The 21060-nt window shown below is 34.9% G+C and overlaps 1 protein-coding gene across 1 annotated transcript in view; it reads right to left on the bottom strand.

The window, feature by feature from the left end:
- MCMDC2 (minichromosome maintenance domain containing 2) overlaps positions 1-21060 on the bottom strand; it is a 37125-nt gene that overhangs the window by 7217 nt on the left and 8848 nt on the right. Inside the window, exons 8-12 of the mRNA XM_057736278.1 lie at positions 18777-19014; positions 12496-12701; positions 6743-6909; positions 6054-6233; positions 3381-3523 (exon numbers count right to left, since the gene is read on the bottom strand). Of these exons, the coding sequence (XP_057592261.1) occupies positions 3381-3523; positions 6054-6233; positions 6743-6909; positions 12496-12701; positions 18777-19014 (934 nt within the window). The remainder of the gene's footprint in view (positions 1-3380; positions 3524-6053; positions 6234-6742; positions 6910-12495; positions 12702-18776; positions 19015-21060) is intronic.

Raw genomic sequence — 21060 nt, forward strand, 5'->3', positions numbered from 1 at the left:
TCCCACATGCCGTGGAGCAACTAAGCCCGTGTGCCAAAAAAAAAAAAAAAAAAAGTTTTGGTTGTTTTCAAAGCATTTTTTCCTACCAAGTTGAATAGACTATTCCAGAACAAGGTAATATCCTGACTTATTATCAAAGATTTGGTTTCTATCCTGGTTTTTCTTTATTATTCTACACCCTGCCCTCCCCAAGTTCTGTTCAGTTAAATACACAGCTGGAAAAAGTTAACCTAAGTAAATATCTCTTATAGATACATCCTTGGTGTTTTCTCCCAGTTCTTAATCCATTTGAAGTCCTCATAGAATCTTAGAATTTCAGTGTTGGAAGAGATTTTAGAAAGCAAATTTCAACATCCCATCAGATAATCAAATTTCTCTACAACATCCCAGGCTACTTATTATTCAGTCTCTTTTGAACTTCATCTAGGATTCACTAGAAATCATGAGGCAATCCTTTATTTTTTATTTTTAAGCTAGCTTTAATGTACTTGTGTGATTGCTGGACTTGGGAATCAGAAAACCTGGGCTATGTCTCTAGAATTTACTAGCTGTGTGAGTTTGTATGAATCATTTAACTTCTGAGATTTTTTTGAAGCTCTGCTTTAAAATGGGGATAATAATAATTAATAAAGTTATTGTGATTTCAAATAAGGCATTTGAAAATTCAGCAACTCACCCACAAAGATTATATAAATGTAAACTGAAACTGGTTTCACTACAATTTACACCCACTGGTTCCTGTTTTGTGTTCTGGGATTACAAAACAAATCTAAGACTTTTTAAATGTGACAGCTCTTCAAATATTCAAAGACAACTTTTCTAGCTGCTTCATGTTTTATATTCTCTAAGATAAATATTCCTATTTCTTTTCTTTTTTCTTTCTTTTGGCCACACCGCCACGTGGCATGTGTGATCTTAGTTCCCCTGACCAGGGATGGAACTTGTGCCCGCTGCTGTGGAAGCGCAGTCTTAACCACTGGACTGCCAGGGAATTCCTTCCTAGTTCTTTTAACATGTCACGTGACATAATTTTCAGGGCCCTCATCATCCTGCCTATTCTCCTTGTGACCAGATTTAGTTAATATTCCTTTTCAGTACAGTACTACAGGTGTGATTTGATCAGCAAAGTAGAGGTGGGGCAGAACTAGCATTTTCTCACTCTTGATAGCATGTTCTATTAATACAACCCCAAATCACAGTATTATTTACAGCCATATTACATTGCTTACTCATATTAAATGTAAAAATAATGAAATCTCAAATCTGTTTCATATTAAGCCAAATCACCCCTTTCCCATGCATTCACACTTTTACCAGGGAAGTTGGGATGTAATTAAAGACACTACATTTGTCCTATTAATTTTCTTCTTGCTAGACTAAAATCATAGTTTAAGCCTGTGAAGATCTCTCCAGGTTTGTTTATTTACAAATTTGATTATGATGTTCCTGATATCCTCACCCAAGTTTCTTCTAAAAACATTGACCAGGACAGAATATATATACAGCCTTTCAAGGAAAGAAAAGAGCATTGTTCAGCTCCACTTCTCTAGAAGAGCAAGGCTGGTGTTGTTAGGTACCTGTCTATAGAAGCAGGAGAAAAAGTCAAGGTTTATGACTCTTCTGAGTAGTGCTTCACTTACTTTGCTATTTCATAAAACCATCTCCATCTCTAGTGATTATTTCTACAATAGGAAGAAGTAGAGTTGTCATATTAAAATTAACTCTGCTTTATTCTTGGGTCAGTATAGTGAAATGTAAACTAAAGCTATGTGAGTTTAAATAAAAAATGTCTTTTTACTACAGAGAAAAACATTATGAGAAAATAAGACCTTCAAACCTTTTAAGCTTTGAGTGTTGAGTATTTGAAGGATTACTTCAGAAAATAGAAAGCATTATACAATACCATTTACCATTTTAAAACATCACAGTTAATTTCTACCTTGCCTTATCTTTAGCGATTTTTTAGCTCTAAGTTGGAGAAAGTAACTAAACATATTTATCTCTTACAGTCTTTTACTTGACACTTCCTATCAGTCCTTATTTTATATTGCAGTCATAACAAGATATTTACTTATTTATTTAGTGGATTATCTTACCCCAGTGCTACTTCATAATTTTGTTGACATTATACATTAATCTATATTAAATGAAGTGATGGTCTATCAAAAGGGGACTGTTTAAATTACGGTACAGCCACATCACAACACGGCAAAACTGTAACGCATCTATTAAAACAGAATGAGGTAATTTTTTTTTAAAGAGTTATTTATTTATTTATTTATTTTTGGCTGCATTAGGTCTTCATTGCTACACATGGGCTTTCTCTAGTTGTGGCGAGTGGGCGCTACTCTTCATTGTGGTGCACAGGCTTCTCATTGCAGTGGCTTCTCTTGCTGTGGAGCACAGGCTCTAGGCACACAGGCTTTAGTAGTTGCAGTACAAGGCTCAGTAGTTGTGGCTTGCAGGCTCTAGAGCATAGGCTCAGTAGCTGTAGCTCATGGGCTTAGTTGTGTGGGATCTTCCCGGACCAGGGCTCGAACCCGTGTCCCCTGCAAGGCAGGTGGATTCTTAACCACTGCACCACCAGGGAAGTCCAGAATGAGGTAATTCTTTATGTGTTGATAGTATGAGATCATGATAGGTATACCTGCATGATTCTATTTGGGCAAAAAGAGAATATCTATCCATGTGACTATATACATATTTATATATTATAAAAATATTTTTGGATATTTAAATAACATATTCATCTAGACATAACAGTCAAATAAAATATGTATTTGATATACATCACATATTTAAATTACATATTTGTATATGCTAGTATTTGAATGAATAATTTCTGGATGTATGCACAAAAACTCTTACCAGTGATTATGTCTCGGGAGTGGGATAGTAACAGGTAGGGTTAGCAGGGCACTTTAATCATTATTTTTGACTTTTCTTTCAGTATGTCCATACTTTACTTTTATAATAAAAATTAGTTAAAAAAAAACTTTTCAAGGAACATTAATACATGAGTGTACTAAAGTATTTAAGAGTACAAGGAACAATATACTTCATTTCTTTTCTATGTTCAACTACAAAATATCTAGAATGCAAATAGCCACATTTTTTAAAAAAATCATTTTAATTTGAATTCAAAGCATTATTCAGACATATCTGGTACAGGGTATCCAATAAAAATTTAGTGAAAAAAATTGTTGGAGGTTCAAATGATGTAATACTACAACAGAAGGAATTATTAAGTCACCTTAAATTCTTTTGGAACAAAGTATATTATAAACCAACTAACCAGCAATCAAACAAAAATAAAAGTGAGACAGTTAATAAAATATATCATTTAAAAGCCAATAATGGTTTTAAAATTGAATACCTACAAATATTTTAATGCAGATGCTGACAGCTTTGATCCACATATAGAATCTGTTCTGATTCTGCGACTTGCTAGGTAATAGCCATGAATCATTCTTTCTGCCTCCAAGCTGAATTCAACATTCAAATTCTTTGCAAATGCAAGCAGCTAAATTGAAAGTGTGAAAATTTAAGAGATTTAAACTTTATTATGGAAACTATGTTACAAAAATCTGAAGTATACCGTCATTTTTTTAAAAGTTTGATTAAATATCTGGGACCATCCCAAAGTCACTGAGGACTTGAAATCATAGTCTTATAAAGAATATCACAGTTTACCCAGAAAAACCTCTTCCTCCCTTTTAGTACAGAAATGTTCTGTGTAATGTATTTAAATGGCTATCAAGTCTTCGCTTCCAGTGGAATAAAGGCTCACTCAGAGCCTTTTAGTGGGAGAGAGCTTCCCTCAGAATCTCATTTCCCTTCGAAGAGCCTTAATTCTCTGACAGTTTATTTCTGTAAAACTTTCTCTCATTGGCCCTAGAGCTGCTTTTGCCTTCCTTTCTTCCCTTCCTTCCTTTTAAAGAACACACTAAAACTAGCAATGTACTGTGTTAACTACTATGAAGGTGGGCCTTGGTTCAGTAAGATTTTGGGTAGAGAATGTCTTCAACTTAATGATTATCACTGTCTTCTTTGAGTTTTGTGCTTTTTTCTTTCTGAGTGATTCCCAGTTCCTTAAGTCCTTATCCTATGACATCATTTCACCATCCATGTTGTTTTCTGGTTTTTCAACTCATAGAACCCGAAGGGAAAATCACCCATAGTAAAGTTGCTATTACCTATTATATCTATATTTTAAATATAAGTTTTAAAAAAGATCTAGATATGTCCTGGGTTGGATATGTCCTGTCTTCTTTACCCTCCTTATACTCCACAATTCCCTCCAGTCCTTCACAACTGGATAATAATACTATTAATGACATCAGTAGCTCACTCTAGGTTTTATGCTATGGGGGCACAGTGATATGCCACCTATATCCCCCTTCAGTAAAGGACCTGTTGTCCCTGCTACTGAGAGTGTAGCATTGGGAGTCAGCATTGGCCTCCAGTTGTCAACTTAAAGAACTGCTTACCTCGTTGACTCCATAATACATAAGACCTGCTCCAGTCAGGCAGGTCTTCTCACAGTTTTCCATGTATACTCATCTCTTACTCTGCTCCTATTTTTATTTTTATTTTGAATGCCCATCCTTCCTGTCATCTAAATCTTACCTTTTCTTAAGGCCCAACGAAAGTCTCACCTCCTCCTGAGGTCTTCCTAACTCTTGCATTCTATTTGATATCTTCCTTTCTGAATTCATGAGATACTTTTAGTCAGCACCCCCAGCTTAGCACTTAAGTTGTCCCTTAATTGTTTTATATATCTCAATTAATTAATAAACTATTTAAGGAAGAAAAATGTACATTTCATAGAGAATATAAAAGAACAGAAAGAGGCTCATCTATCTAAAGTGTTCAGTAAATGCCTGACTAATTAATAAATCCATAGTTGTTGTTGTTTTTTTAAGGGAAAAACTGGCCAAAATTTCTCCAGGTCATTAATGTGTCTATATTACTTGGTACTTGAATTCCTAGAGACTAACTACTTTTTTTTTATATATGGTAACAAAAAAGACCTTATTTTATTATAAATATTGTTTTTTTTCTAATTTATGTGAGTAAACTATGCTTATAATTCATTATTAAATCCACCTTACCTTTCAACCTTTTATCCATGCAATTTGGGCTACGAAGAAGGCAGGTATGAACAAAAAATTTAATGACCCATGGATTCCCACTTCCCAGCATTCTGTGTCTTTTAGCTATCCTACCCAGATACTTTAACTCTAATGTGGACACATTTCTGAATAGTTAATATTAAAAGGGCTTCCCTTGTAAATACCTGACTACCTTTAATAGCTATGAGAGTTATTAATAAAGTTGCATCATCTACTCTCAGGTTCTCTGAATATACCACACATGTTTTCAGGTCAGGACATTAAAATAAATGGGTTTTGAGTCATGATGGATATCCTCTATAGCAAGAACTCTGAAGCCATTTGTATAAAGTTTCCCTTTGAATAGTCTGTAAAATGTATGTTTATACAGCCTCTCATCATAATGTTTTATAGAAATATTCTAATTTGAATCTTTTCATGGAAACTAAGCTATGCTGATTTTGTCAGCAGTTCAAAGAATAAACTCAACATTTTAATATCTATGTCCTTATAGTTTTTTTTTTTAATATTTATTTATTTATTTTGGCTGTGCCAGGTCTTAGTTTTGGCACACAGGATCTTCACTGGGGCATGTTTAGTTGTGGCATGCAGGATCTTTAGTTGCAGTATTCGAACTCTTAGCTGCAACATGCACATGGGATCTAGTTCCCCAATCAAGGACTGAACCCAGGCCTCCTGCACTGGGAGCTCAGGGTTTTACCCACTGGACCACCAGGGAAGATCCTATGTCCTTATAGTTTTTAATTTAATTATAAACCTAAATGTTTTCTATATGATGTCCTTAAAATGCTTAAAAGCTGGAAGCAAATTGGAATAAAAGAATTCTAAATAAGGAAAATTGAATGTTCAAAGGGAGTTTTATTTAAATTGAGAAACATTAGCACAAGTATTCTTGGTAATTATTTTTTCTGTGTTTACCTTTTCAAAATCTTCAGTTGTGAACTGTTTCGAAGCTACGTAAAGCAGCCCTTCAGGATCAATGGCTTTCTTTAAAGTATGTTGCACGGTTAGAAGAAGTGGGTGGCAAGGAGATGATTCATTGCAGTTAATCAATAATCCAAAAGCCTCTACAAGATTAGCTGGAATCAAACTGTAATCCTACATCAAACAAAAAATGTAAAAGGCAAATATTAAACACTGGCATTTTCATAAACACTTTAACTATTATTTATAATTATTATTTAAATTATTAGTAGAATTATATTATATTAATTACATTAAATTATAAGACTATAATTGTAATAATTATTTTATTATTTGTTATTATTAATTATTATTTAAAGTGATTCCTAAATAGCATGGGAACTTTGTGGTAACCAATTTTTCTAAAATGCTCTCTATCGAGTATTTTCTCACACGTGATTCATTAAAGCCTCTCCCACTACCTATTTAAATAATAATTTCTAACGAGCAGACACCTGCTTTGCATGACTAAAAAATGAAAATTTTCAAATAACTGTGTCATTATTTAGTTATAGTACCCAATTAAGTGTAGAAATTAAGCACAGAAATAATAAAACATTAGGAACGATAAAAACATTAAGATTAAAATCTGTGACTAAATTCCCTGAGCAACATTCTAACAATAAAATGCAAATATCCTTTACCATCTGACCAATTAGAGTATTGGTTTTCTGTATATTTCTCCTTGAAGATGAATCCATATCAACAAAAGACCAAAAACTGCACTGAAGTGGAAAAGTCATTTGTTGATCCATATCATCCCCAAACTTCTTTCCCGAGATGTATACTGTGATGCTTCTACTTTCCACAGCTAAGTCAAAAGACATTATCCATTTGTTACTTAAACTCACTTTGGTCTATATATCTATAAATTAATAAATATTATTACATAGAATTTTACAGTCTAATTTTATAGTAAAGACACCAGTAAATTGGATTGTTTTGCAAGATATGGCTAAATTAGAGGATTTGCCATAAAAAGAAGGCAGGAAAAACATCTGAATGTTTATGCGTCCCCTGATGATGAGAGCCATCAGTCCAAAGCATGTAGCTAGAATGGTGGACTGGGGGGGATAGGCAGTGGGGAAGGGGAAGGGCCACATAGTGCAGGCTTACAAGAGAGGCTAAAAGTAAACAATGTCCTTTTTTTTTTTTGTATGTGGGATCTTCATTCCCTGACCAGGGATCAAATCCACACCCTCTGCACTGGGAGCATATAGTCTTAAGTACTGGACCACCACGGAAGTCCCCAACAATGTTCTTTTATGTGGAAAAAAATAATAGAAAGCGGGCCATCTAAGTAGGAGTGAAAGGGGAAAAGATTGCAAGAGAATACAAACTAAAATGACTAGGGGAAAATATATCTCAAATTCAACATATGAAAAACAAAATTCATCATTTGTCCTCAAAGACTCTTCTGCATTACTCACAATTAGGAGAATCACCATTGAGCCACTTAAAACCCAAACAAAAAAAATGTGGAAACATCCTATTCTCCTTTCTATCCTTCCTTCATCCCTTATAAGCATTTGACCTATGAATTCAATTCTATTCCTAGGATGCTATCTCCCAAATAGTTCTCAAATTAGTCTTCTCTCCATTTACAATAAGAGTTTTTTGTATACATGTTTATTTTTCTTTCGGATCATAAGGTAAATATATATTTAACTATATAGAAACTGTCAGAGCAGTTTGTAAAATGGTTGTACTATTCTATACTCTCATCAACAATATATGAGAATTCCAATTTCTCTACATTCTTGGTAACATCCGTTGTTGTCAATCTTTTTAATTTTTGTCATTCTAGTAGCCAGGGCCAGCTACATAATTTGTAGGGTCCTGTGTAAAATGAAAATATAGGCCTCTCACTCAAAAAGCAGGGGGAAATGCTGTTTTTTATATAAAGCTTTTTCTTTTAAAAATATTTTATTACTTATAAAATGTAATAGGGGTGATGTGGAGAGATTAGAACCCTTGTGCATTTCTGGTGGGAATGTAAAATGGCATGGCCACTGTAGAAGGCAGTTTGGTGGATCTTCATAAAGTTAAACATAGAATTACCATATGATCCAGCAATTCCACTTATAAGTATATATGCAAAAAGAGTTGAAACCAGGACTTAAATAGATACTTTTACGCCAGAGTTCATAGTAGCATTATTCACAATAGCCAAAAGGTAGAAACAACACAAGTGTACATTAATAGATGAATGATTTTTAAGTGAGATACATATATACACATATATAGTGAAATATTATTCAGCCATAAAAAGGAATGAGATTCTATGAAGAGGTAAATTCATCGAGACAGAAAGTCAAATAGAGATTCCCAGGGGCTGGAGACAGCGGGGAATAGAGAGTTATTGTTTAACGAATATAGAGTTTCTGTTGGGGATTATGAAAAAGTTCTAGAAATGGATAGTGGTGATGACTGTGTAACATTGTGAATGTACTTAATGCCACTGAATTGTACATTGGAAAATGGTTAAAATGCTAAATTTTACATTTTGCATTTTATCAGAATATTTTTTGAAAAAGGAATGAAGTGATACATGCTACAACATGGATGAACCTCAAAATCATTATGCTAAGTGAAAGAAGCCAGTCACAAAAGACCACAAATTGTAATGATTCCATTTATATGAAATGTCCAAGATAGGCAAATCCATAAAAACAGGAAGCAGATTAGGTTTCCAGGAACTCTGGGGAGAGGGGGTATGGGGGTGGACTGCTAATGAGTACAGGGTTTCCTTTCGGGGTGATGAAAGTGTTCTGAAAGTATAATGGATAGTAGTGATGGTTGTACAACTTGCTGAATATTCAAAAAGACACTGAACTGTACACTTTAGGTGGGTGAATTTTGTGGTGTGAAATTATATTTCAATAAAGCTATTAACAGAAAATATAATAGAAGTGTCTGCCAGTCTAATATTAAAATTCTAAATTATTGGCATGAATTTTACTATTTATCTTATATGGTACAATTCCAGTCTTAAATGCAAATATATGAGCATTTAACTCATATGCAGCAACATTAGTATTTCGTAGGAAGTATCAATACATGTTTATATATTTTGTTCTTATCAGAATAGGGGTAATGTTTTTATTTTGCACAAAACTTTTAAATTTGTTTCTTGATATGCACAAATTTCACCAGCACTCTACTGATGAGTAAGGAAGGACTGAAAGGAAAAGGAACAATGGGTGCCCTATCTTTCCCTTCCCTCCTATATTATCATTTTCAGTGTAACAGGTTGGCACATACAGGGAAGTTACCAAGTAAGAAAGAATATGATGGGGTTCCTTGGTCTTTCGTGTTTCTTAGAATGCCACTGCCTATTACAGAAGCAAGTCTGTTTCGAAAGCTTGGCCTCCTTGGGGCTATCACCTCCGTCTCACTCAGTTGAAGATGTTCTGATATGGAACATGAGCACTGAATTGCAGTGTACTCACAATGCATGGGAGTCCAGTGAGAATCAAATTGATTACAAATGAAGTGTGTTAAGAAGCTGCACAGTGATTGAAAATGCTATTTGAAATAGGGCAGCAAGGCATGATGGACACATGCATGGATGTATCTCCTCTGCTCACGTTCAAGCTACACTGTCTTTCTTACAAAACAATGTCAAAGATAAAATCATTAAAAATTTGAAGATAGTGACAGTAGAGTTTTAACCAAGTGCCAGGCTCTTCTAGGGGGAGGAGGGCCTTTGCGGAGCTATACTTGTTCCCTGCACATGAAGCAGAACCTGCTAGTATGTGAATATTGGTATCTCATTGTGGTTTTTATTTTCATTTCCCCAATATCCAACTAATGATATTAAGCACTCTTTCATGCACTTATTTGCCATTTTGTATATATTCCTCTGTGAAGTCACTATCCAAGTCTTTTGCCCATTTTTTGCTGAGTTCTTTGTGTGTATGTACTTTTTAAACTGAAGTATAGTTGATTTACAATGTTGTGTTAATTTCTGCTGTACAGAAATATATACATATATACATTCTTTTTTATATTCTTTTCCATTATGATTTGTTACAGATATTGAATACAGTTCCCTGTGCTATACAGTAGGACTCTGTTGTTTACCTATTTTATATATACTAGTTTGCATCTGCTAACCCCAAACTCCCACTCCATCCCTCTCCACTCTCCTTGGCAACCACAAGTCTGTTCTCTATGAGTCTGTTTCTATTTTGTAGGTAAGTTCATTTGTGTCATATTTTAGATTCTACATATAAAGGATATTATATGATATTTGTCTTTCTCTGTCTGACTTACTTCCTTGAGTATGATAATCTCTAGGTCCATCCATGTTGCTGCAAATGGCATTATTTCATTCTTTTTTATGGCTGAGTAGTATTCCATTGTGTAAGTACCACATCTTCTTTATCCATTCCCTGTCAATGAACATTTGGGTTGTTTCCATGTCTTGGCTATTGTGAATAGTGCTGCTATGAACATAGGGGTGCATGTATCTTTTGGGATCATAGTTTTGTCTGGATATATGCCCAGGAGTGGAATTGCTGGATCATATGGAAACTCTATGTTTACTTTTTTGAGGAACCACCGTACTGTTTTAAATAGTGGCTGCACCAACTTACATTCCCACCAATACTGTAGGAGAATTCCCTTTTCTCCACACTCTCTCTGGCATTTGTTATTTGTAAACTTTTTAATGATGGCATTCTGCCTAGTGTGAGGTGATTCACATTTCTTTGATTATTTCACTGATTTTATCAAATTTATCAAATAATCAACTTTATTGATTATTAATTCTCATTAATAATCAGTGATGTTGAGTATCTTTTCATGTGCCTGTTGGCCATTTGTACATCTTCTTTGGAGAAATGTCTATGGAGGTCTTTAACCCAATTTTTTTATTGGATTGTCTGTTTTCTTGTAGTTGAGTTGTATGAGCTGTTTGTATACTTTGGTGATTAAGCCCTTGTTGGTCACACTGTTTGCAAATCTTTTCTCACATTCTGTAGGTTGTCTGGTTTTTTGTTTTACAAATTACTAACTTGTAGGAATTGTTTCTATGTTCTAGGTATATGTCCTATGTCAAATATATGTATTTCAATTATTTTCTTTTTCTTTGCTTGCCTATTCACTTTTTAAATGGCCTTTTGATGTGCATAACTTTTTAGTTTTGATGAAGTCCAATTCATCAATTATTTTCTGTTTATTGCTTTCTGGGTTTCGTTTAAAAAATCTTTGCCTACTCTAAGGTCATGAAGACTTCTCATGGTTTTTTTTGGAGCTTTTTAATTTTAGTTTTTACATTTAGGTTATGATCCATCTTTAAGTAATTACTGCATACAGTTTTGAGGTATGAGCTAATATTAATTATATATATATATATATATATATATATATATATAGCCAGATGTTCCACTATCATTTGCTGAAAAAACTTTCCTTTCTCCATTTTCTTGCTTTGATACTGTGGGCAAAAATCAAGTAAGCATATCAGCATGGGTCTATTTCTACATTCTCTTGTAGGGAGAGGCAATATGCTATGTGCCTGAGTATTGCTGCACATTCTTGCTGGTATGCCAAGAGGGCAAGGCCCCAACTTCTCTTTGCCCAGTACATAGCTGTCCATATCCTTATTAGTTATAAATCTGGCCCAAGTAGCATTATCCTAATTACTGAAACCAGACAAAAGATATTACAAGAAAACTACAGACCAATATCTCTTGTGAATATACGCGGAAAAATCCTTCACAAAATAAAAGGAAATCAAGTTCAACGATGTATAAAAAGAATTATACACCAGATCCAGGTAGGATTTATGTTTGGTATGCAAAGCTGGTTCAACATTTGAAAATCAGTTAATGTAATCCATAATACCAACAGACTACAGAAGAAAAATCACATTATCATATCAATAGGTGCATAAAAAGCATTTGATAAAATTCAACACCCATTCATTATTAAAAAAACTCTTAGTAGGTTAAGAATAGAGAGGAATTCCTTCAACCTGAAAAAGAACTTCTACAAAAAACCTACAGCTAACATCATACTTAATGGTGAGAAATATGAAACTTTCCTATTAAGATCAGGAGCAAGATAAGACCAGGATGTTCCTTCTCACCACTGTATTTCAACATCATATTGGAAGTCCTAGCTAACTCAGTAAGACAAGAAAAGGAAATAAATCTGGCCTAATACAAACTCATGTGTTAGCACAACTGAGAGCAAAAGCTAAAACAGTGCATTTGCACATTAAATTCCCCTGTTTTTATTTATAAAGATAAAATGAGAAATTTCATTTAATATAATTTTTCTATTCCTAACACATGTACAATACAATCTTAATTGTTAAGTAACTCCTTGACACTGATGAGATTGTAAGTTAAAAAGGTGAAAATTAATTTGAAAAAATATTGTTTACCTGATTGAAGCTGTTCAAGTTTATCTTTTTTGTGTGAAGCCAAGTCTCCTATAAAGCAGATACCACCTTTAGCTAGCAAAGCACTGCCAGCTTGAATGCTAACTGCTCCAGTTCCATACTTATTCCTGGATAGAGTAGGAAAAATTTCAGTGGAGGCTGGATGACGTATACCACGGGGTACAAGGTTTATACTAAAACTCAAAAGCCTGAGGGAAAAAATAAATTATTCATTACTATTATTTAATATTTGATTTTCAGAAGTCATAATGTATAATAGCTATACAATTAGATTTAATTTGATTCAATATTTATTGAGCACTTTAGCACTAGAGATAAAAGCATATGTGAGATTTGGTCCTTAACCTGGAAAGCTCACAGCCTAGAGAGATTTAAAGAAAACCTAAAACACTATGTGATAAATACTAAAATAATGTCTTGAGGACTTCCATAAAAGAGCATTATTTCCTCCTGGAAGGAAGTCATAGAAAACTATAGAGAGATGACATTTGAACTGGGACTTCCTTTTTTTATGAATTGCTTTCTTTCGTTTATCCAAAATTTTTGCATTTAGGCTTGCCAGTAGTTGATCATGACTATCCCTGCTACCTATATATCAAGATAACTCTTGATACATCCTTTTGCTGTCTAATCTCTTTCCCAATTGCCTCAGCCTCTTCATTTCTCAAATTTAAATTATAAGAAAAATAAGACTAGCTTAGCTTTTAAATCCATGCCACAGAAATCATAGCTTGCTGGTGCAATCTCCTATGATGAGCAGATATAAGGGTGAAGCAGTAGCTCTTAAATGTGGATAGGTAGACATTTTTATAGCATCTAGGCAGATTCTATAAAATGTCTAGTGTATGTGTCATTCCAAAGAATTTAGGTGTTCATTTGAAGATATATTAAATGGGTAAGACATAGAAAGAAACTTTGCAAGCCTATACAGCAGTGGTTCTCAACCCTAGCTCACATTAAAGTCACTTGGGGAGCCAACAGGCATATGAGTGAGAAGATAGTCAACATCACCACTAATCAGGGGAATGCAAATCAAAACCACGAGATATCGCATCACACCTGTCAGAACAGCAGTTATCAAAAAGACAAAACAAAACAAACAAAAAACAAACAAAAAAACCCAAGCACTGGCAAGAATGTGGAAAAAAGTGACCCCTATGCACTGTTGGTGGGAATGTACATTGCTGCAGCCACTACGGAAAACAGTAAGGGGGTTCCTCAAAAAATTAAAAATAGAACTGCCATATGACCCAGCAATTCCACTTCTGGGTATTAATCCAAAGAAAACAAAAACACGAATTCAAAAAGATAAATGCACCCCTATGTTCACTGCAGCATTATTTACAAAAGGCAAGATATGGAAGCAACCTGTCCATCAATAGATGAATGGATAAAGAAGATGTGGTATATATGTCATATTATTCAGCCATAAAAAGTATGAAATCTTGACATCTGTGACAACATGGATGGGCCTAGAGGCTATTACACTAAGTAAAGTAAGTCAGAGAAAGAGAATTATTATATGATTTCACTTATATGTGGAATCTAAAATACCAAACAAATGAACAAACAAAACAAAACAGAATAGATATAGAAAAGAAATTTGTGGGACTTCCCTGTTGGTGCAGTGGTTAAGAATCCGCCTGCCATGCAGGGGACATGGTTTTGATCCATGGGCCGGGAAGATCCCACATGCTGGAGAAATTAAGCCCGTGCACCACAACTACAGAGCCTGTGCTCTAGAGCCTGTGAACCACAACTACTGAGCATGCATGCTGCAACTACTGAAGCCCATATGCCTAGAGCCCGAGCTCTGCAACAAGAGAAGCCACCGCAATGAAGCCTGCGCATAGCAGCAAAGAGTAGCCCCTGCTCGCCACAACTAAAGAAAGCCCATGTGCAGTAACAAAGACCCAATGCAGCCAATAAATAAATAAATTTATTAAAAAAAAAAGAAAGAAAACAAATTTGTTGTTACCAGAGGGGAGGGGGATTGGGAGAGTGAAATAAATGAAAGGGATCAAGAGGTACAAACTTCCAGTTATAAAATAAATGTCATGAGGATGTAAGGTACAGCATAGAGAATATGGTCAATAATATTGTAATAACTTTGTATGGAGACAGATGGTAATTAGACTTATTGTGGTGAACATTTCAAAATGTATATGAATATAAATCACTATGATGTACACAAATACGACATTGCATGTCAATTACACTCTAACAAAAAAAATCAGCTGGGTTTTTTTTAATTCTAATGCCAAGCCCCACCCCAAATGATGTAAATTAGAATCTCTGTGATAAAATAAATATTAAGATACTTATCACAGTCATAAATATATATTTTTAAAATATTCTCCCAGATGATTCTAATATGCAGTCAGGCTGAGAACCTAGTTATATAGAACAATACAACAGGCCTCAAACTTGGCTAATCATTGGAATCAGCTGAGGAATTTTTTAAACTACTGATACAAGGTCACAGAGTACAAGATCCAAATATAAAAATCAATTGTATCTCTGTATATTCACAGCAAATATTTGAAAAATAAAATTAATAAAACACTACCATTTTTAATAGCAGCAAAAATACCACTTAGAAATCAACAAATTATGTGCAACACCTTTGTAAAACATTGCTGAAAGAAATTAGCATTTAAATAAATGGAGATATATACCATATTCATGGACTGGAAGACTCAACATTATTAAGATGTAAATTCTTCCCAAAATTGATTTATAAGTTAAATGCATTTCCAATCAAAATCCTTAAAGGCACTTGTAAGGTGATAGGGATGGAGGTTGGTATTAACATATGGATGCTAAACTTTACAAGAAAATGCAAAGGACCTAAAATAGTGAAAACAAATCTTAAAAATGAAGAATAAAGTTGCACTACCTGATTCAAAACTTAATAAAGAGTTACAATAATCAAGAATGTGAGGCATAATTATAAACAAATAGGTCAAAATAACAGAAAAGAAAGTTCAAATAGATTTACACCCAGTTCAATTTTATACGTAGTTTATAACTAGTTCAACTGATTTTCAACATTGGTAGCAAAACAATTCGATGGGGAAAAGAAAGTCTTTTCAACAAATGACATGGAAAAACTGGATAAATGCACAGGAAAAACATTAATCTTGACTCCTACCTTGCATCACATACAAAAAATTGACTTGTAATAGATAACAGACCTAATGTAAAAACTAAAACGACAGTGCCTCTAGAAGAAAACATCATAGAATATCTTCCTGACCTTGGGATAGGCAAAGATTTCTTAAACAGAACCCAGAAAATCCTGTGTTTCATTACTTGAATGTAGTTATCTATTGAAAAACATATATAATATATATATATATATACACACGTGTGTGTGTGTGTGTGTGTGTGTGTGTGTGTGTGTGTATAGGCTGTATATATTGCTCAGTAGAGAAAAAATGTGGGGGACTGGTAATATGTTGATCTTTTAAAATATATATATTATATATATGATGCACACCCTCCCCAATTCCCCCCAGCCCCCCACCCCCCCTTTTTTAAATATAAAAGAAAATAGTAACCAAATCTAAAAGGTCTGCTCATCAAAAATATCTTTTAGAAAAAAAAATACAAGCTTTAGACTGGGAGAAAAATTTCATGATACATACGTGACAAAGGATGTGCATCCAGAAGAGCCCCATTTAAAAGTGAGCAAAGCAGACTTCCTAGGTGGTGCAGTGAGTAAGAATCCGCCTGCCAATGCAGGGGACACGGGTTCAAGCCCTGCTCTGGGAAGATTCCACATGCCACAGAGCAGCTAAGCCCGTGCGCCACAACTATTGAGCCTGTGCGCTAGAGTCCATGAGCCACAACTATTGAGCCCATGTGCCGCAACTACTGAAGCCCACATGCCTAGAGCCCATGACAAGAGAAGCCACTACAATGAGGAGCCAGCGCACCACAACGAAGAGTAGCCCCCACTCGCAGCAGCTAGAGAAAGCCGTGTGCAGCAACAAAGACCCAACACAGCCAATAAATAAATAAAATAAATAAATAAATTTATAAAAAAAAAAAGTGAGCAAAGCACTTGACACCTCAGAAAAGATGATACATGAGTAGCTAATAAGCACATGAAAAAGAGCTCGAATCAGTTGTCATCAGGAAATGCAACTTAGAACCATAATGAGATACCATTTCACACGCACTAGAATGAATAAATTGAGAAAGGTTGACCACATCAGATGTTGGTGAGGACAGAAACAACTGGAATCTTAACTCATTGGTAGGAATGTAAAATTGTATAACCACTTGGAAAAACTGGCAGTTTCTTATAAAGTTATATACACCTACCTTATGACACAGCAATTCCACTCCTAGGTATTTATCCAAGATAATAAAAACATAAGTCTACAAAAAGGCTTGTACAAGAGATGTTTATAGCAGCTTTACTTACATAGTCAAAACATGCAAAACCCAAATGTCCATCACTAGGAGAATGGATAAACAAATTCTGGTATATTCTTATAATGGAACATGACTCATCAATAAAAACAATGAACTTCTGATTACACACAACAGGGCCAATCTCAAAAACATGTTGAGTGAAAGAGACTAGACCCAAAAGACCCATGCACTGTATGATTCTATTTGTGTGAAGTTCAAGAACAGGAAAAGTAACCTATGGTGACAGAAATCACCTGTGGAGATAGGAAATAATTGGAAGAGAGAATGAAAGAACTTTCCAAGGTAATGTAAAATGGAAATGTTCCATATCTTATTGAGGTGATGGCTATAGAAATGTATGCATCTGTCAAGACTCATTGAACTGTATACTCAAGATCTGATTACTTCATTTTATTTATGTAAATTTTACCTAAAAAACAAAACACCAAATCTCTCATACAGCCCCAAATACCACAGGAAAAGGTTAATGAGAAACAGAAAGAGGGACAAAGGCTTTAATTCACAAGAGGTATCACAAACCAATAAGAAATAATTTAATTTTAAAAATGGACAATGGAGACTTTCCTGGTGGCTCAGTGGTTAAGAATCTGCTTGCCGATGCAGGGGACATGGATTCAAGCCCTGGTCTGGGAAGATCCCACATGCTGCGAATCAACCAAGCCCGCAAGCCACAACTACTGGGCCCAACTGCTGCAACTACTGAAGCCCATGCACCTAGAGCCCAGGCTCCACAACAAGAGAGCCATCGCAATGAGAAGCCCTCACACGGCAACAAAGAGTAGCCCCTGCTCACTGCAACTAGAGCAAGCCCGTGTGCAGCAACGAAGACCCAACGCAGCCAAAAATAAAAAAGAATAATAAATAAATAAATATTTTAAAAAACAGACCATGGTCAAGGAGTTTGTAGAAAAAGAACAAAATGTTTAACAAATTCTAAATGATGCTAAAACTTACTTCTAGTTAAAGAAATGCAAATTAAAATAAAATACCACTTTCCATCTAGCGGATGGCAAAATTTTAAAGTTTGATAAGAGCCAGTGTTAGTGAGGCTGTTAGGAAACAAATATTCTCATACTCATTAGCAGAAGATTAAATTGGTGCAATCTGTAGCATTTAGCACTATATTTACATTGCGATTGAATTTTAATTTAATTTTAGCAAAACATCATCTGTCCAATTAAGTTAGAGCTAATTTGAATTTTATTTTTTTAATTTAAAATTCATTCTATAAATTTGTTTTTGCTTTACAATTGCATACATGATATTAATATATGAAGCTTATTCTTAGCTTTTTGAATATTTAAATAACTTTTTAAAAAGGGTACTTGCTAACAGGGATCCCCAATATGCTGAGTAGAGGCTTATTCCAAGGTTAGAGCGGAATGCCCAAAACAGTAATTTTGGCACTTTTGACAGCCTTAGTTGGGTGCAGTGAATCAATATTATTGAATTGAACTTTGAAGAAAAAGGAGAAAATAGCTTGTTAGCTCTTAGCAGGAAGATTATTTCGAAGTGAAAACAGAGTACAAAAGCAGAACACTGGTCTAGGTAATGGGGGAAAGGAAGCCTGCAAAGGATGTACTTATTTGTAAAGGTCTGAGTGGGGAAACAGGTTGAAACTTAGAGTGGTTAGATTCTCAAAATGTTGGAAGCAAACATTCCATTTCTCAATTCATGTTTTAACAAGTTCTGAACTTCATTGATAAAAGTTTAAATATTTATACTGCTCAGATAATTCCAAATATTTGTTTTGTAATAATGCTCATGGAAAAGATTTATGCAAATCGATGACCAATTCATTATGTCATATATTTTACCTGTCTACGAGTAGAATATCACTTGTTATAATTAAAATATCCAGGCAATCTTCTGGTTCCTTGTTACGGTCACTTGTCTGTACTAGACTCATCAGCAAACAGAGCTTGAGCAAACTGTAAGTCCCAGGAGGAACAATTTGTGATGCAAAGATATTGGCAAGTATTGCTGTAAACTTCCAGTATGAGCTGGAAGTCAAAGAGAGGAGACATCTGAAATTGTCGCTAATTCCTGAAGGAACTGAAAGTAAAAATTAACATATATGTTAAAAAGGGGTTTAAAACAACAAAAGGATATAATAGACATCTAATTCCATTCACTTAAAATACTATCAAATTGCAGTTCTTTTAGTGATGCCACATTCAAATTACTACAGTGATATTAAATTATGATTGGAGGTCACTCTGGTCTATCATTTCTATCCCAAGGAATGTAATAAGGGGAAGCAGCCAAGCTGTGTGCCCACACAGATTAGCTGTGGGTTGCAATCTCTCATTTTTTCCTTTTAAGACCTGTGTAAGCAAAGCCAGATCATGGGGCTCTTGTACTGCAGTGTTTGCTTCTATATTTCTATGTTTGAAATATTATCACCTTTAGTGAGGGCTAAAAAGCAGAATGGGAAATATTTGAACGTTGCTGTTAAAAGGGGAGATATATACTCAACTACTTTAACATATACTGTAACATTCTGACCTTCTCCACTCCCTTATTCTGTCCAACTCCTGAAAGGGAAGAGTGATTTAACCCAATTGGTCAGATTGGGAGAAACAGCTGTGCACATATAACCCAGTCCCTTTCTCCTTCCTCTTGGGCTGCATCACGGAGCAATGATTTCTTCTACTCATTGATGCCCATGGACCAAGGGAGGCCTACCTTAGCGTAACTCTTGCCACATTTGGGTAGTTAAATCTGCCTAATTCTGGAGTTCAGCAGGAGAAAGCATACTTCACCTACATGTAAGTCACGCTCTGCTACCAAATCAGTAAATCTTAAAGCACTTCACAGCAGAAAATATTTAAAATATCTTTAAAATGTCTGTTGTTCATGAATACTTTGTTTCTTCAATATTTTTATTCTTTTAAGAAGTTTTTTGTAGGAATTTCCCGGTTGTCCAGTGGTTAGGACTCTGCTGCGGTTCCACTGCAGGGGGCACAGGCCTAATCCCTGGTTGGGGAACTAAGATCTCCAAAAGCTGCACAGTGTGGCCAAAAAAAAAAAAAAAAGCTTTTCTCTTTAAAATAAGCAGAGGTATCTAGAATCCATTGCATTTAAATTCAACTTGGGGGTTTCCTTGGTGGCTCAGTGGTTGGGAATCTGCCTGCCAATGCAGAGGACATGGGTTCGAGCCATGAGCCGGGAAGATCCCACATGCCATGGAGAAACTAAGCCCGTGCACCACAACTACTGAGCCCATGCAACCCAACTACTGAAGCCCACGTGCCTAGAGCCCATGTTCCGCAGCAAGAGAAGGCACTGCAATGAGAAACCCATGCACTGCAACGAAGAGTAGTCCCTGCTCGCCCAACTGGAGAAAGCCTGTGTGCCAAACTAGAGAAAGACCCAACACAGCCAAAAATAAATAAGTAAATAAATAAAAAATAAATAAATTCAACTTGGGCCTCGGTTATCGCAGATGGGTACGTAGGGATTACAAGAAAAAAACCAAATCTAACTTTATTATTTAAGATTTAACTAGCCTGTCCTACAGGCTAGATATTTGTGTGCTAAGTCAAAAGATTAGGTTTGCTCTCCACTTTTGTTCATTGAATACTTAATTATGTTGGAAGGAAATTATCAGTAATAAAGGTGATATTTTGCCTCCCCACTGTCTTTCTCTTTTGTCTTATTTCTTGATTGGTTCAAAAATTTCTCAATTGGTTCAAAACTCAGATGAGGGAAAAAAAAGGATGCCATTTTATTGGGCTCTTTTTCTCAGACCACAACAGTTATTTAGCATTGCCTTAGCTAGAAAACAAAGGGTTAGGTAGAAAAACCTTTAAGCTAATCTCTAACTCTTGGCATCTTAAAACATCTTTCTCATTGGTAATTATTTTCAAAAAATCAAAATAAGATTTAGCCAAAAGAAAGGAGTATTTTCTGTGGGCAAGTTTCCACATTATCCTGCTTTATTTCCTTTGTAGCATTTATTATCTGGAATTGTCTTATTAATTGGTTTACAGATTTATTGACTGTCTACCATATGATTTAAGAATAGGATACTTGACTGTCCTGATCACAACTGTATTCCTAGTGCTTTGAAGAGTGCCCAGCCCATAAGCAGCCAAT

This window comes from Hippopotamus amphibius, chromosome 5, assembly GCF_030028045.1.
Source record: "Hippopotamus amphibius kiboko isolate mHipAmp2 chromosome 5, mHipAmp2.hap2, whole genome shotgun sequence".
In the NCBI taxonomy this organism is placed as follows: domain Eukaryota; kingdom Metazoa; phylum Chordata; class Mammalia; order Artiodactyla; family Hippopotamidae; genus Hippopotamus; species Hippopotamus amphibius.